Consider the following 16,877-nt stretch of genomic DNA (forward strand, 5'->3'; position numbering starts at 1 on the left):
AACATTCCCGTGTCATTCCATCCATGATTCATCTCTGTGATAACACAGACATCTATAACAGCTCATACATCAGATGTTGTTATAAAGAGTCCAGAGAAGTGTCTGTATTAGAGATATCCTTCACCTTTGACCCTATAGCCTAGAGGAAGCCTTTATGACCAAGATCATTAAATACCAATCACTCCTACATACCATCTCAGAGCTGGGCTATAGGTCAGACTATTTGTTTTATATTTGACAGCCCAGGACATTATACCCACAGACTGGTTGTTAGAGGGTTTCAACATCTTGGGATGCCCTAAAAGGAGACAAAAAGGCTGGCAAAGTATTGTGCTGTCTCTGCTATAATTGGCAGCCTGCCACATACAGTATGGTGGAGGCGCTGTTACTTATGTCTGTTGTCTTATACGTTGTCAGTATAAGTCTAACTATAAGAGATTGTAAACAATACACTGTAGAGAATCTCTCTAGTCTGGTGTTAACAATGTTAACCACTTCAACCCCACACACCCTATTCTGGAGGGGAACTTGTGGTGTTGTGATGCATTGTGAGCTTGTAGATCTGCTATTCTTGGCAAAGAGTGTATAGAGGGAAAACAAGAAATGACTAAAGTCATAATATAGCCGCCAGCGGCAGGCTTTTTTTGCCCCAATCTGCAGCACAAAATGTAAAAGTGGTCTTTAAAATGAAATCTCAGCCATTCCAATGCAACCAAAATAACTCAACAGAGAGGTTCATCGGTTGGCTACCAATATAAAGGATGTGTGTGTGTGTGTGTGTGTGTGTGTGTGTGTGTGTGTGTGTGTGTGTGTGTGTGTGTGTGTGTGTGTGTGTGTGTGTGTGTGTGTGTGTGTGTGTGTGTGTGTGTGTGTGTGTGTGTGTGTGTGTGTGTGTGTGTGTGTGTGTGTGTGTGTGTGTGTGTGTGTGTGCGTGCGTGTGCGTGTGTGTCGCAATGTACTTGTGTGAAAGTACAATAGTATTGGTATCAAAATGTACGTAAAGTTCCAAAAGTGAAAGTACTAAAATGTTTGAAAATAGCAGATCTACAAGTAGGTATTATACTTGTAGGTGTGAAATAGGGCTAAAGTGTTAAATGTATGTTTTATAATGTAATGCACAATATTTGCCTCTGAGATGTAGTTGAGTAGAAGTAAATTAAATTTGTATCAGCAACAAAAATAGTTAGCCTAGCCTACTTATGCTTAGGCTATGAAAGTAAAGTGCAACCCTATATCCTAAGTGAAATCACCTTTCAGGGTGAAAATGGCGCAGCCTCGCTTCTCCATCTAAACGTGCAATACAGGGGAATCCGCAAAAGTGTGATGTTATGTGTCACGTAGGCTGACTAGGCTCTCTTGCATGAGTGAAATAAGCAGTCAGTTCTATGAAAACAAAGCCAAAAGAAGCGACTAGGCTGTGTTGCAAAGTGTTGCATTCACAACGCTTTTTGAGCTTGTAGATCGGCTATTTTCAAAAAGATCTTGAAAAGAAAAAGTTAAAGAATATTTGGAATATATATATATACATATATATATATATATATATATATATATATATATATATATATATATATATATATATATATATATATATATATATATATATATATATAGATATGTATATATATATATATATATATATATATATATATATATATATATATATATAGACATTGTTTAGGGGCGAGAGATAGTGAGTTGTGGCTCGTTGAGTTTTTCGGAGCCTCAACACGTATGTTCGTCTGTTAAGAGGTGTAAAGTAACTAAGTACATTTACTCCAGTAAAGTACAATGATTGTGAGCTTGTAGATCGGCTGTTTTCAGAGTATTTCAGACAGTATGCGCGTGTGAGTACTCTGTGAGACGGTGATTGAAACACACGTTTCCTTTGTGCTCATCTTGCGCTAATGCACGCAACTGTTGCGCCAGGTTGTATTGTTGTTGTTTCGCATAAAAGCGTGCATCTGTTGCCAGTGGGGTGCTCCTTCCATTCCGACATCTCACCACTCCGACTAGTGGCTTCCGCGTGCGGTTAGGGTTAGGGTTAGGTATAGGGTTAGTCAACGTCGGAAAGGCGACATGTCAGAAAGGAGAAATGCACCCGTTGTCAGTCAACACAGCCAGGCTCTCCCCAACTCCTTTCGCGTCTCTACTCTCTACTGGTTTGGGTGCCTCGGAGGCGAAAGGAAAACTCGCGTGCTCAAACATGTTCATGGACCCCCAGATTAATATGTATTTGTCAACAGCCCCCCCCCCCCCCCCATCTGTTTTGAGCCAGGGAACCCCCTTCCCTGCGGGGACGGGCGATGTGAAGTCGTCGAAAAATAAATGTTCTAAGTAACTAAGTACATTTACTCAAGTACTGTATAAGCGTGCATCCGTTGTTTGGCCGCTATTAGACCTTTGCAGTCAGAGGTAAGGGGGGGTGGGAGGACAACTGCCAGTGCCCGGCGTGCCTGCGCCGCGGTGCTACGAGGGGAGGCGGGTGCTGTAAACGACGGCCGTCCATTGGCTAGGACGGCCGTCCATTGGCTTTAAAGTAGTGTCTCCCCATTGGCTGTGAAGTAGTGAAGGACAGCCAGGACAGCCAATAGCAAAAAAAGTGTTGAATACATGTCGGAAATCTGTCGGGTCAGAGTCAGAGTGAATACAGAGCCGCGCTTTCAGCTGGCGGCTAAAAACTGTCCAAGTACAGAGCCAGGTGTGTTTTACTAAGAATAGAGGGGTTAAGGGGTTAATGTTGTTGAAGTGTTTTATACATTATACTAGAACCACTTGGTATTTAATATGTAAAAGTGTGTCTGAATCTGAATGAGTGAAAGTATTATAAACACAACCTGTACTGTTGATATAGGAAGCATGTCTTCAGATCACTGTTTAGTTCTGTCTGGAATATAGACGCTGATAGAAAGATCATGATTGAACTTGTGTGCGCGCGTGTGAGAGGCGGGAGCAAGTAAGCGAGAGAGGGAGAGATAGGGGGGAAGACTAGAGAAAACACACTGATACAGATATGTTCATGAAACATCAATGTAACGTACATGATTACACTGTAACATGTTTCCTTGTTTCCTCTCTCCCCTCTGTGCATAACCTCACTTCACCTGGCTTGTCCAGACAGGATTGAATGCTCAGTGACTCCTCCTCAGCTCTGTAGACTCTACCTGTATGATAGAACTTTATGTGTTTATTCACAGTCCACCATTTTGACAGAACACCAGAGAGCTGAACAGAGAGAGAGCTGAACTCCACGTTTTTGCCACGTTGGATTAAAGCTAAAGATTAATATAGGGTAAGTGTTTTAATCACTTTACTAGAACTAATGTCTGGTAATATATAGGTGATTGTAGGATGTTTATACAATGACTCGGTCATACAAGTTTAATATCCAAACAAAGCAGTATACAGACAGACAGACAGACAGACAGACATGGGTAGAGACATGCAGCAAAGATCGTCTGGAACGGGACTTGAACCTGCAATGCGCTGTCAGGCTACATTGGAGCCCAGGTGCACGGACCGCTGCCTACACATACGTCATGAGATAATATGAGTGAATGGGTAAGGGGATCAATGTCACGTGATTCCCTTGTTTGACCCTTTGCAGACAGAGCAGAACATACAGGGCTGAATTAACTGTTTGTGGAGCACAGGGCTGTCAGTGTGTTGGGGAAAAGTTGAAAAGGTTTTCTTCCTCAGTGGGACAGACATGAAGACAGGCCTGTGAGAACACAGAGAGACTTGTATAAAGAATGTTAGAGTTAGATAAGGAATAAGTTCTGACTCTGACATTAACACAGTGTGAGTCACTCAGAGTCTCCACTAGCCTGACACAGTTCACTCAGAGGAGTGGGCGGGGCCTATGGTCTGGAGACAGACAGGCTCCACAGCAGTTTACTGTAAACCATGTGACCACAGAGCAGTGTTCCTCTCTCTCTCTCTCTCTCTCCTTGACAGTGTTGGGCAAGTTACTTTTAAAAAGTAACTAGTTATAGTTATAGTTACTGCTCTCAAAAATAAATATACATTACATCCATATAGCAGTAACTATAACTAGTTACTTTTTATTTACATTTAACCTGGAAACCAGTTGTAACAGTACACCACCCTGTGTGTGTGTGTGTGTGTGTGTGTGTGTGTGTGTGTGTGTGTGTGTGTGTGTGTGTGTGTGTGTGTGTGTGTGTGTGTGTGTGTGTGTGTGTGTGTGTGTGTGTGTGTGTGTGTGTGTGTGTGTGTGTGTGTGTGTGTGTGCGCAGAAAACATTTACTGTTTTCTGGTCTATTTTCACTGTAATCTTGACAGGTTTAATAAAGACCAAAGATGAGTCATTGTGAGGAGAGAGAGGAGGAGGGAACTGACAAACAGCTCATCCACAGACCAGAGCCTCCATCTGTGTCTATGAAGAGTGATGAACCTGGACCTACAGACACAAAGTAGGTCAATCCTCTTATACATAAAAGTGAATCTTCTGATCTCAGACACTAAGGAACACACCTCATGCCATGCAGGCACAACCTACCTTCTTTAAGGTGATGGAACCAGATACTCTGATTGTTTTTTTATTAATGAAACGTCTAAAACACAACCATGACTGAAGGTGTTGTGCCTGTCTGGCACTACAGGCACTTTAGAGTCCTCTAGATAGATCTATATATCTATCTATATATGCAATTGGTATTGTACTTTATTTTTAGGTCATTTTAGTTGTTTTTTTCTTGTTGCTCTAATTTTGTGAAGTGAAACCCAAATATTTGACTCTCTTACATTTGTATAACTGGATGTAACAATAAGGAATCTTGAACAGAACAAAGTTTTCATTCACATGATAATTTTAGAATCATTTGTATGATTCCAGAAGTCTTCATCACAGACCAGAGTCTCCAACACCCAGCTGTGTGTCTATGAAGAGTGACAAGTCTAAAGGAATGCCTCCTAACTTCAGTAATGAACCTGGACCTCCAGACACACAGTATGTGAATCCTCCTATACAATACACAACATGATACGACTTCTCAATATCATGCTATTTACTAAAGTACAAGATAACATTTCATAATGGTGTAGCATCCCTGCCCAATATTAAGCAATATGTATAAGTTACTATGTGTGCAGTTTGTGAATGAAGTGGTACAAATCACTATGTGGTGTTCAGTGGTGAAGCTACGCTATACAGACTGGCTGCTTGTGTGCATGATGTCCTATCTATTAACAAACTATGGAATATCTATGTATGCAACTGCTATTGTACTGCATTTTTACTGTTTCTATTGCTGTTTTATTGCTGTCTTTCTTGTTGCTGCAACTTTGAGGAGCTGGAAAAAAACAAAAACACACACACACACACACATATATATATATATATATATATATATATATATATATATATATATATATATATATATATATATATATATATATATATATATGTGTACGCACGCACGCACGCACGCACGCACGCACACACACACACACACACACACACACACACACACACACACACACACACACACACACACACACACACACACACACACACATATATATATATATGTATATATATATATATACACGTACGTGCATGTATTCATCTTACAATACTATAACAGGACATAATGAAGAATCTTCAACAAGCAGACTTTTTCATTCACATTTTTTATTATAATTCCAGAAGTCTTCACCACAGACCAGAGTCTCCAACACCCAGCTGTCTGTCTATGAAGAGTGACTGGTCTAAAGGAATGCCTCCTAACTTCAGTAATGAACCTGGACCTCCAGACACACAGTATGTGAATCCTCCTATACAATACACAACATGATACGACTTCTCAATATCATGCTATTTACTAAACTACAAGATAACATTTCATAATGGTGTATCATCCCTGCCCAATATTAGGGGTGTCACGATACGCGATACGTATCGAAACCGAACCGAAAATGACGTACGATACAGTGTATCGAAATCAAAAGCCGTATCGCGATTCAAGGGTTAAAAAAATAATAATACTCCCGCGCATGCGCACATCCGATTGCACGTCCGGGTGAAAGCCATGCTGGAGCTGCTGTTGTGTTTTTCCGTGCATCGCGCATGTGTGCTTACGACGGGGGAGAAAAAAAAAGACGACACGACAAACCCACACACAGTGCACACCGCAGACAGAGGAGTTTGGAGGAGAGACAGAGAGAGTTACCGCTGTAGCGTTGCGTCTGTACTGCTACGTTACATTTCACCATGGCCACTGCTGAAGCCAGCGATGGTAATGATGATACACAAACGGAAGAATTGGAAAACCCTCCCGCTTCCTTTAAGTCAAAAGTCTGACAATATTTTGGCTTCCCAGTGAATTATGAGGCACCCGAGCCGTTGTTGACAAAACGGCTACCGTTTGTCCATTATGCTCCACTTTGATAGTTGCTCCGTCTTCTCTTTTCCCCCTCTACACACCTAATATCTCTCGGCCAAAAATAGCCGATCTGCAAGCTCACAATGCCTCGCAGCGCACATTGATAGTTGCTCCGTCTTCTCTTTTCCCCCTCTATAATACCTCTCGGCCAAAAATAGCCGATCTACAAGCTCACAACGCCTCACAGCGCGACGCGTTGTGAGCTTGTAGATCTGCTATTTTTGGCTAAAGTTCACCTCAAAAAAGGGATGAGGGATAAGGTAAAAAAAAAAAAAAACCTGTTGAAGACCCCTGGCTTAGCTTATTATTCACATTTCTTGTTTGTTAAAGCTCTTATCTGTTCAAACAATGTGAACATACTTTAAGATGTTTAAGAACATGTAGCCAAATAACAGTTGTCTTTGTATCCTTTTTTCTTACATGTTCAACTTTGTATTTAGATTTTATTTAGTTATAGAGCTTCACAACAATGTTGTTGTTAACTCATCTTAAAGAAGAATCTGAAAATGACAGTTGTGCATAAAACCCTTTTTGTTATTCTCATTCTCATTTGATATTATTCAAATAAAAGGGACTTATTGAGAAACATGTGTTTTTCTTTACAAATCAAGACAATAGCCTAAATTAATAATCATATAGCCCTCAAAGCTGAAAAAAAGGATGTTTTAAAAATATATATCGTATCGAAAATCGAATCGTGACCTTAAAATCGAAAGTCGAATCGAATCGTGGATTAGGCGTATCGTGACACCCCTACCCAATATTAACCAATATGTATAAGTTACTATGTGTGCAGTTTGTGAATGAAGTCGTACAAATCACTATGTGGTGTTCAGTGGTGAAGCTACGCTATACAGACTGGCTGCTTATGTGCATGATGTCTTATCTATTAACAAACTATGGAATATCTATGTATGCAACTGCTATTGTACTGCATTTTTACTGTTTCTATTGCTGTTTTATTGCTCTTTCTTGTTGCTGCAACTTTGAGGAGCTGGAAAAAAATAATATATATACATATATATATATATATATATATATATATATATATATATATATATATATATATATATATATATATATATATATATATACATGCACGCACGCACGCACGCACACACACACACACACACACACACACACACACACACACACACACACACACACACACACACACACACACACACACACACACACACACACACACACACACACACATACGTGCGCATGTATTCATCTTACAATACTATAACAGGACACAATGAAGAATCTTCAACAAGCAGACTTTTTCATTCACATTTTTTATTATAATTCCAGAAGTCTTCACCACAGACCAGAGTCTCCAACACCCAGCTGTCTGTCTATGAAGAGTGACAAGTCTAAAGGAATGCCTCCTAACTTCAGTAATGAACCTGGACCTCCAGACACACAGTATGTGAATCCTCCTATACAATACACAACATGAACAAAAAAAAAACATGGTTCACAAAATGCACGGTTCGGCGCAAAACGCGCGCGCAAAGATTTTCGCTTCGCGGCTTGGTTCGGTTTGCGGTTATTCCCCTTTTATTTCTGTTTTTTATTACTTTAATTCGGTACAAAAATGTACTCCATGAAGGGTAGATGTGTGGCAAAAAGGAAACGTTGCAGGGGGGGGGGGGGGGGGCTATTTATTTTGTATCAATCAATTATCATCAACATTGGCAATCATCTTCAGTTTCAAAGTGCTTTATTTATAAAGCAGCTTAAGTAAGTTTTCACTATAAACCCCTTTGTTTCAGAAGACATATAGACACTACTAACAAATATAATGCAGCTGAGAAACTTTGGTCAACCTCATTATGTACTTGCATAATAAATACATGGTCTTTTGGTCACAAAAAACCTAGTCTACTTTGGATCTGAAGGATAGGGTTCTGTGCAGACTGCAGTCCATTTGGAAACACTTGGACCTAGCCCTGGTCCAGAACGTTAGTGAGTTCTCTCTCTAACTCACTAATGCTCTGGACCAGGGCTAACATGGACCCTACCTGGTCGTAGTGTTGTCTGGTTGCTCCTGACATTATCAGAATGGCAGCAGATAAATCCTTTGATCTCTGATGACCGCAACATCCTCTGAGTCCGCGAACAAAATGGGGCAGTGTGTTTTAGGACGATCGTTCCGTTTTCCATCCGGTTGCTCTTTTATTTTATTGTTTTTGCTGTGAGAGGGGAAAAAGCGTGTGAAATGGCAAGTGTGGCGTGAGGCGTGTTAAGAGGTTAAATTGCGTGACTCTCACTCTCAAAGGGTGAGACTTGGCAGCTCTGCTTTTACCATCCCGGTCTTAATTAACTGGAAACCCAAAGTGTCTCCAAACGCCAGATCTGCTGGATAGTGGAGGGTCTTCTATTTCTGGTCGGCATTAGCCATTATTGCAACAGTTTAACTTTACAGTGTAGTATTCAGCGAGTCTTCTCTTAAGGCAGCTTTCCACCGCACGGCGTGACTTTTTTTTTTGTTTACTCTGTGTGGGGAGCGGGGGGGAGGAGCAGGCAACTCTGGCTCTAGGTTGCACTGTTGAGCACAGATCCATTGAGACTAGCAGGGTAGGTTAGTAGGTTGAGCACAGAGCGCATCGTCGGAAGTCGTGTGGGGAAAAAAAGTATATTATACCGTTCGGTTCGTAGCGCGTACTGAACCGAGACCCTCGTATGGAACGGTTCAATATGAATACATGTATCGTTGCAGGCTTAATATAAATATATATATATATATATATATACCCTAACCCTAACCCTATATATATATATATATATATATATATATATATATATATATATATATATATATATATATATATATATATATATATATATATATATATATATATATATATATATATATATATACCCTAACCCTAACCCTATATATATATATATATATATATATATATATATATATATATATATATATATATATATACATACACACACACACACACACACACACACACACACACACACACACACACACATATATATATATATATATATATATATATATACACACACACACACACACACACACACACACACACATATATATATATATATATATATATATATATATATATATATATATATATATATATATATATATACACACACACACACACACACACACACACACACACACACACACACACACATATATATATATGTGTATATATATATATATATATATACATGTGCGCGCATGTATTCATCTTACATACAACAGGACATAATGAAGAATCTTCAACAAGCAGACTTTTTCATTCACTTTTTTTATTATAATTCCAGAAGTCTTCACCACAGACCAGAGTCTCCAACACCCAGCTGTGTGTCTATGAAGAGTGACAAGTCTAAAGGAATGCCTCCTAACTTCAGTAATGAACCTGTACCTCCAGACACACAGTATGTGAATCCTCCTATATTACATTACATTACATTACATTACATTACAGTCATTTAGCAGACGCTTTTATCCAAAGCGACTTACAATAAGTGCATTCAACATAGATAGGGAACGAAACTACTAATCACCAAAGGTCTTAAGTGCATTTCCTGTAAAAACAAGCAACCAAGAGTATACCCAGAGCTAAGGTAAAAGTGCAATATATCAGCTATCTACTTTCATAAACACATGAGATAAAATTGCCAAATCAAATGAGCACAAGCTAATAGATCCAATACAACAATAGTTCCTACAACTAGTTAACAACAAGTAAGCCAGGCAAAGAGGAAGGGTAGTGTTTCCTGAAGAGGTGGGTTTTCAGCCTGCGGCGAAAGATGGGCAGTGACTCTGCTGTCCTGACATCAGTGATATAAACAACACTATGATATGACAACACAATATCATGCTAAGTACTGTACATGCTAATTCAGTGGCGGAACAACTGAAAGCCGGGCCGGTAGTCACAGCACACTGATCAGGCCCCTGCTATGCACGTGTTACAGTTGCAGATTCTGTTAATTTTTTTGTTACTTTATTTGGATTTTAGGGTTAGGGTGAGCATCAACAGTGTATTGGGGTGAATTGCCTCGAATATATTTGCAGTTCCATGTAAACTAGTGAATCTCTGGGAAAGTTTCGGAGAGGCGGAGAGGCAGAGAGGCAGAGCACGCAAAGTGCGTCTAATTCTCATAAAATAAAGGTCCATGTGATCTGACGGGCCGGGCCCCCGGAGTCCCGGGCCCGTAGGCGGCCGCTCCGCCACTGTGCTAATTACTAAATTAGCACATTACTAGTAGTGTATGCTAATTTGAGGAGCTGAAAAACCAAACAAGAACTGTAGTGTTATAATAATATAAAGGAACAAGCTGATGTTTTCATTCACATAATAATTGTAGAAACATTTTTATGATTTCAATAGTCTTCACCACAGACCAGAGTCTCCAACACCCAGCTGTGTGTCTATGAAGAGTGACCAGTCAATGGATTTCCCTCCTTTGAGCTTCAGTAATGAACCTGGACCTTCAAACACAAAGTAAGATCACTGATCTCTGGGAACTTTAACTGGAAAGACATAAAGAATGAATCCACAACAAAATGATTCAATACTGTATATAAACTATTTTTCTTTGATTGTACTAATAAACAGAGGGGGGAAAAGTGTGGATATGAAACCCTTCAGTAATTTGATAGATAGGTAGGTTTTTGTGTCAAATAGATGTTTAAAAGCTAATCAAGGATCTGTACTACAAAGACCCTGTCACCTTTGCCTTTTAAAAAAGTCGGGTGACATATGTGTCCATGCTTTTATGTCATCTTGTTGGGGTAACAGTCTCTCCTGACTGTCAGAAATCACTCTCATGTCTCCATCTTGTTGACAATACAGCAGCTAGGATTTGAACTGGTGCCACATCAAGAATATGTAGGAAAACCCACCACTCCCAATAGTTGCTTATTAAAGCAAAAAATACTATTACAACTAGTTAGAATTTAAACTGCACAGCAAATTAACACAATTGGATACTTGTTTTCAGAGAAGCCAGTTAATTTCTTTACTGCTGTTGTATCCTACTGGCTCATCTGCCAGTGAGGACAAAAAAATGATGTTTGAATCAGAAAAAAAAATAGACAAATGCACAATTTATATCTTTATAATTTATGAATGAAATATTTATGAATATACCATATAGAACCATGACAGAGTGGAGATTATTATTGTACATCAACAAAATGCAGTGTGAACATATCAATGATGTTATAATTCATATGATCAGTGTTGGGCAGTAACAAATTAAAAATAATATATTACTGTAATATTATTACCTTTCCCAGTAACGAGTAAAGTAAGGTATTATTCTGCCAAAACAGTAATATAATACCATATTACTCGGTCTTATATTACCTCGTTACTCGTTACTGATGACGAGCGTCATTTTTTTGTGCTCATTCATTCATTTAATATGTACTCTCTCCGTCTCTCGTAGAGGCAAGTTGTCTCATCGTGTGAAAATAGAGCAGATCCACAAGCTATCAACCTACGTCAACAGAGATGATTTTTAGCTTGCAGATCAGTTATTTTTAGCACGCAGCCTGCGCACAGTTATGACGTAGCGCATGACCCGTATGCGACCGGCGACTCTTTTCTCCGCCTTTATTTAACTTCAAAAAGCTCTCAAACTTCTATTTTGAAGCACGGAATTTACTTATAAGATATCGTTCGGATAGAATTTAGTTGTTTAACTTCATATATGTGGTCAATTAATGATGACAGAGCCTATTTAAAAATAGAAATTCAGAGAACCGGCAGGGGCGGGGAGTGACATGCATTGTATCCGAATAAAGCAACCTATTTTCGGCATGGCTCTTTCAGAAGTCCCCATGCGTCACTTGTCTAGTGGTCGGGGAAACGAACTGCTGATGAGGAGAGGAAACAGTGTTCCTCTCCTCTCCTCTTCTCTCCTCTCCTCTATATCATTGGTTCTCAAAGTGGGGTCCTTGAGGGAATTCCAGGGGGTCCCCAGCTAAATGATAGATCAGGCACCAAATGGACCCTTATGGGTTTGTAACTCTGAGAGTGTACAAATGTAACCAAATGGACCCGTTAGGGTCCATTTGGTTACATTTGTACACTCTCAGAGTTAAATTGACATAGATTTTACAAGTGAAAAATCTATGTCATTTTACAAGGTCCAAGTGATAGAAATGCCATTAAATGGGGGTCTGTAGCCCTAATGCATGTCAAACTGGGGGTCCTTGAAATTAAGATGGTTGAGAATCACTGCTAGAGCAGTAAAAAAAATCTCTTATGGGGTCCCTGGTATATCTTTTGAAATGAGGGTCCGCGGGCTAATAAGTGTCTATTTGGGGGTCCTTGACATGAAAAAGTGTGAGAACCACTGCTCTATAGATAGGTTTCCGCGCGACGTCATCACAGAGTAGAATGCGCAATCTGCGCATGCCTGGGGTAGAACGAACCGGAAGCGCCGTTCACTCTGTTGTTGTGTTCGGGAGTTTGATAGGCATAATGCTGCTATTATATACAAACAGATCCAACTTCCGACAAATCATTTTTATTGAGTAAACAATATATTACAAACTGCATAATTTAATCTAGGTCATTAAACCCGGTGAAGACCATTTCTTTTATGAATGTACATTTGACCAGAGCTGCTGCGGGTAATAGCGCCCTCTATAGGCTCACCCCTCCACTGCGCGCGCATACAGATGTGCCACTTCAAAACTTCACACGTTACTGTTCTTTCCCTGAAAGTCCCCTGAAAATGCATTTTTTTTTCCTCCCTTTTCTGCCCTTAAAATGCACTGTTTTGCCCCTGAAAAGAAGTTGTCACTACACACCCCCGTTTTTCCCTTCAACAGACAGCCATATCCATGAGAACAAAAGAATGTGTGTTTAAGAAGGTGTCAGACTCATTATGAGGTGATTTGACCAGTTGCTCAAATTAATTAGCATCATAAAAGCAGTGATCATCAAAATAATTCAGCATTTTAAATGCCCTTCTTTGTCCCTCTTATTGCCCTGGGAATCCCCTGAAAATGTACTGTCTTGGCGATGGCAGGACATGTGAAGTTTTGAAGTGGCACATCTGTATCCTCTCATGTTTACTAACAGGAAACCCATCTATATCTCCTCTCCTCTCTCCTCCCCCCTTGCACTTTGGCTAATTAATATTGATGGTCTGAGATATGTTGAAAAGGTTAAGAAATGTTCAAAAAGTTTACTTTATTGTTTCAGTTTTTGAGAGGCTGCAGCCAGTGTGTGCAGTTCAGATTGATGTTGTTCCTGTAAGGATAATTATTGTTCCAATTCCAAATATGGAATTTGTAGCAGCAAAATACTTAAAAAGATAAAAACTGTTGACTGTTTTCTATTGTTCCATTAAATTGGATTCAGTTCTAAAAGGCTAAAAACTGTACATGTCTTTTCTTTTGCGGGGGGCGCGGGGAAAGTAATATAAAGTCATATGTAATATATTACTCTTGATTCCAAGTAATATAAGTATAAGTAATATAATATTATTACTTTTCAAAGGAGTAATAAGTAATAAGTAACATATTACTCTCCTAAGTAATATAGCCCAACACTGCATATGATATTATATGTAGATATTAAAGACTCTTTTATAGTAATACATTGTCTTCATCTCCACAGAGAGAGGAAGAGGAGTGGTTGTGTTGTGACAGAGCAGGCGTCCAGGTGTTCAGTGTGTGAGGAGGTTCTGACAGATCCAGTCTCTACCAGCTGTGGACACTGGTTCTGCAGACAGTGCATCACCTCATACTGGGACCAGTCTGCTCCAACAGGACACTATGGCTGTCCCCAGTGTGGACAGACATTCAGAACCACACCTGAACTGAAGACACCCAGTCAAACCACACCTGGACAAAGTAAGACTGGAAAATTGCACTAATTAAAATATCATGTTAATAAATGGAATGCTTAAACTGCAGAAATCATAGTCAAACTAAATGTTCAAATTAGTGTCTATATCAATATCTAAGTGCAACTAATGAAGCTAAACAACTATCAACTCTGGACAAAAAACAACTGATATTGTGTTGTTACTTCTGGCTGTTTTTCTTAACAAATTGTGTGCTGAATGTTTAAAACATATTTATTTTCTTCTCATTTCAGATGTCAGTCTGCAGGAGGATTTGAATGATTATAAGATCAGTTTGAACAGTCTTGATGATGTGAAAGACCACATGACAGAAGAGTCTGGAACCTCCCTCACCAGCACCTACACAGAGCTCTACATCACAGAGGGAGAGATTGAAGGGGTTAATAGCCAACATGAGGTGATACAGCTTGAGACAGCTTCCAACATGAAGACCTTCCATGACACACCAATCAACTGCTGTGACATCTTTAAACCCCTCCCTGGCAGAATGACACCCATCAGAAGAGTTCTGACCAAGGGCATCGCTGGCATTGGAAAAACATTCTCTGTGCGTAAGTTCACTCTGGACTGGGCAAAGGGTTTGGAAAATCAAGATATAAATCTGCTGGTTCCCTTTTCATTCCGAGAGCTGAACTTGGTCAGAGATGAGCAGTACAGTCTTCTCACACTGATCCATGAATTCCACCCAACATTAAAGATGGTCACAGCAGAGCAGCTTGCTGTCTGGAAAGTTGGCTTCATCTTTGATGGTCTAGATGAAAGAAGATTTCCATTGTTCCAAAAAAACAAAAAAAACAATGACATTGTTTCTGATGTCACAGTGACATCATCAGTGGATGCTCTGTTAACAAACCTCATCGAGGGGAATCTGCTCCCCTCAGCTCTCCTCTGGATAACCACCAGGCCTGCAGCAGCCAATCAGATCCCTCCTGCATGTGTTGACATGGTGACAGAAATACGAGGGTTCACAGACCCCCAGAAGGAGAAGTACTTTAGGAACAGATTCAGTGAAGAGAAGCTGGCCAACAGAATCCTCTCACACTTGAAGACATCAAGGACCCTCCACATCATGTGTCACATCCCACTCTTCTGTTGGATCATTGCTACCGTTCTGCTGGACATGTTGAGGACACACACGATAGGACAGCTGCCCAAGACCCTGACTGAGATGTGCTGCCACTTCCTGTTGGTTCAGACAAACAGAAAGAAGCAGAAGTATGACACCCATGATGTGAAAGAGAAAGAAAAAGAAAAGGGGAATCAAGAGCAGCTCATGGGGACTGACATGTATGTTCTGCTGAAGCTGGGAAGGCTGGCATTTGAACACCTAAAGAGAGGTAGCATCATGTTCTACCAAGAAGACATGGAAGAGTGTGGTCTTGATGTGAAAGAAGCCTCGCTGTACTCAGGAGTGTGCACAAAAATCTTTAAAAGAGAGAGTCTGCTCTTCCAGAAAACAGTCTACAGCTTTGTTCATCTGAGCATCCAGGAGTTTATGGCAGCAATCTACCTGTTCCACTGTTTTACAAAGGATAGGTACCAGGCGGTTTCGAACGATGTTGTTGTTGACTGGAACTGGAATGGTGGTGGTGGTGTTGGTGTGGTGAAGACATTTCTTGGTGCTGGTGTTGATTCCCTGGATACGTTCCTGGACAAAGCCACTACTAAAGCCCTGGAGAGTAAAAATGGCCACTTGGACCTCTTTGTCCGCTTCCTTCATGGCCTCTCTCTGGAGTCCAACCAGAGTCTGTTAGGAGGCCTACTGTGTCAGACAGAGAACAGCCCAGAGAGCATCCAGAGAGTCATCAAGAACCTGAAGGAGTTGAGAATCGATGCCTCTCCTGACAGATGCATCAACATCTTCCACTGTTTGATGGAGATGAATGACCACTCAGTACATCAGGAGATCCAAAAGTTCCTGAAGTCGGAGAACAGAACAGAGAAACTGTCTGAGACCCATTGTTCAGCTCTGGCCGTCATGCTGCAGACGTCAGAGGAGGTTCTGGAAGAGTTGGACCTGGACAAATACAACACATCAGAGGGGGGGCGATGGAGACTCATCCCAGCTCTGAGGAACTGCAGAAAGGCTCGGTTAGTAGTCAAATGAATAGGAACATCCTAGAGTCAATCTGACATTACAGTTAACACTATACTTAGAAATGAAGGTTGACATAATAGTTCTGATAATACTGTCTGTGTCTCAAATAGTGACTAGTGGTATTGTGTGTACGTCCAAATAAAGGCCAGTCCACCATAAAGCAGTCTAGAATCCCTGCTGGTTACCCCCACCAGACCAGTGGTTTGAACCCACTGACATTGCCATCCTCTCAGTAGTGGAACTTAAAATAAAAAGGACAAACAATTATTATTTTCAATGGGCCTCATTCACACAGCTCTTGACATCTCTGCTATAATCTTTATTGTAGGTTTGCTTGTAAATAAAGAGCCACGTCTGATTCATGAAAGGCTGTGTAAAGCCTTGATTTGTGTGCGTCTCAGGTGTATCAGATGATGAATTCCACCAAATCAAACGTGTGTTCATCATCTGCATTGTTACACGCCCCTTTTGACACCATAAAA

The 16,877-nt window shown here is 40.2% G+C and overlaps 1 protein-coding gene across 1 annotated transcript in view; it reads left to right on the plus strand.

Annotated features, from left to right (window-relative positions):
- The window catches only part of LOC311061926 (NACHT, LRR and PYD domains-containing protein 3-like), a 106,732-nt gene that overhangs the window by 63,069 nt on the left and 26,786 nt on the right, over positions 1-16,877 (plus strand). Inside the window, exons 4-10 of the mRNA XM_084080632.1 lie at positions 4,856-4,969; positions 5,669-5,782; positions 7,722-7,835; positions 9,726-9,839; positions 10,799-10,912; positions 14,048-14,283; positions 14,531-16,388. Of these exons, the coding sequence (XP_083936758.1) occupies positions 4,856-4,969; positions 5,669-5,782; positions 7,722-7,835; positions 9,726-9,839; positions 10,799-10,912; positions 14,048-14,283; positions 14,531-16,388 (2,664 nt within the window). The remainder of the gene's footprint in view (positions 1-4,855; positions 4,970-5,668; positions 5,783-7,721; positions 7,836-9,725; positions 9,840-10,798; positions 10,913-14,047; positions 14,284-14,530; positions 16,389-16,877) is intronic.

Source organism: Gymnoscopelus microlampas, assembly GCF_963454915.1.
Source record: "Gymnoscopelus microlampas genome assembly, chromosome: 15".
Lineage (NCBI taxonomy): Eukaryota > Metazoa > Chordata > Actinopteri > Myctophiformes > Myctophidae > Gymnoscopelus > Gymnoscopelus microlampas.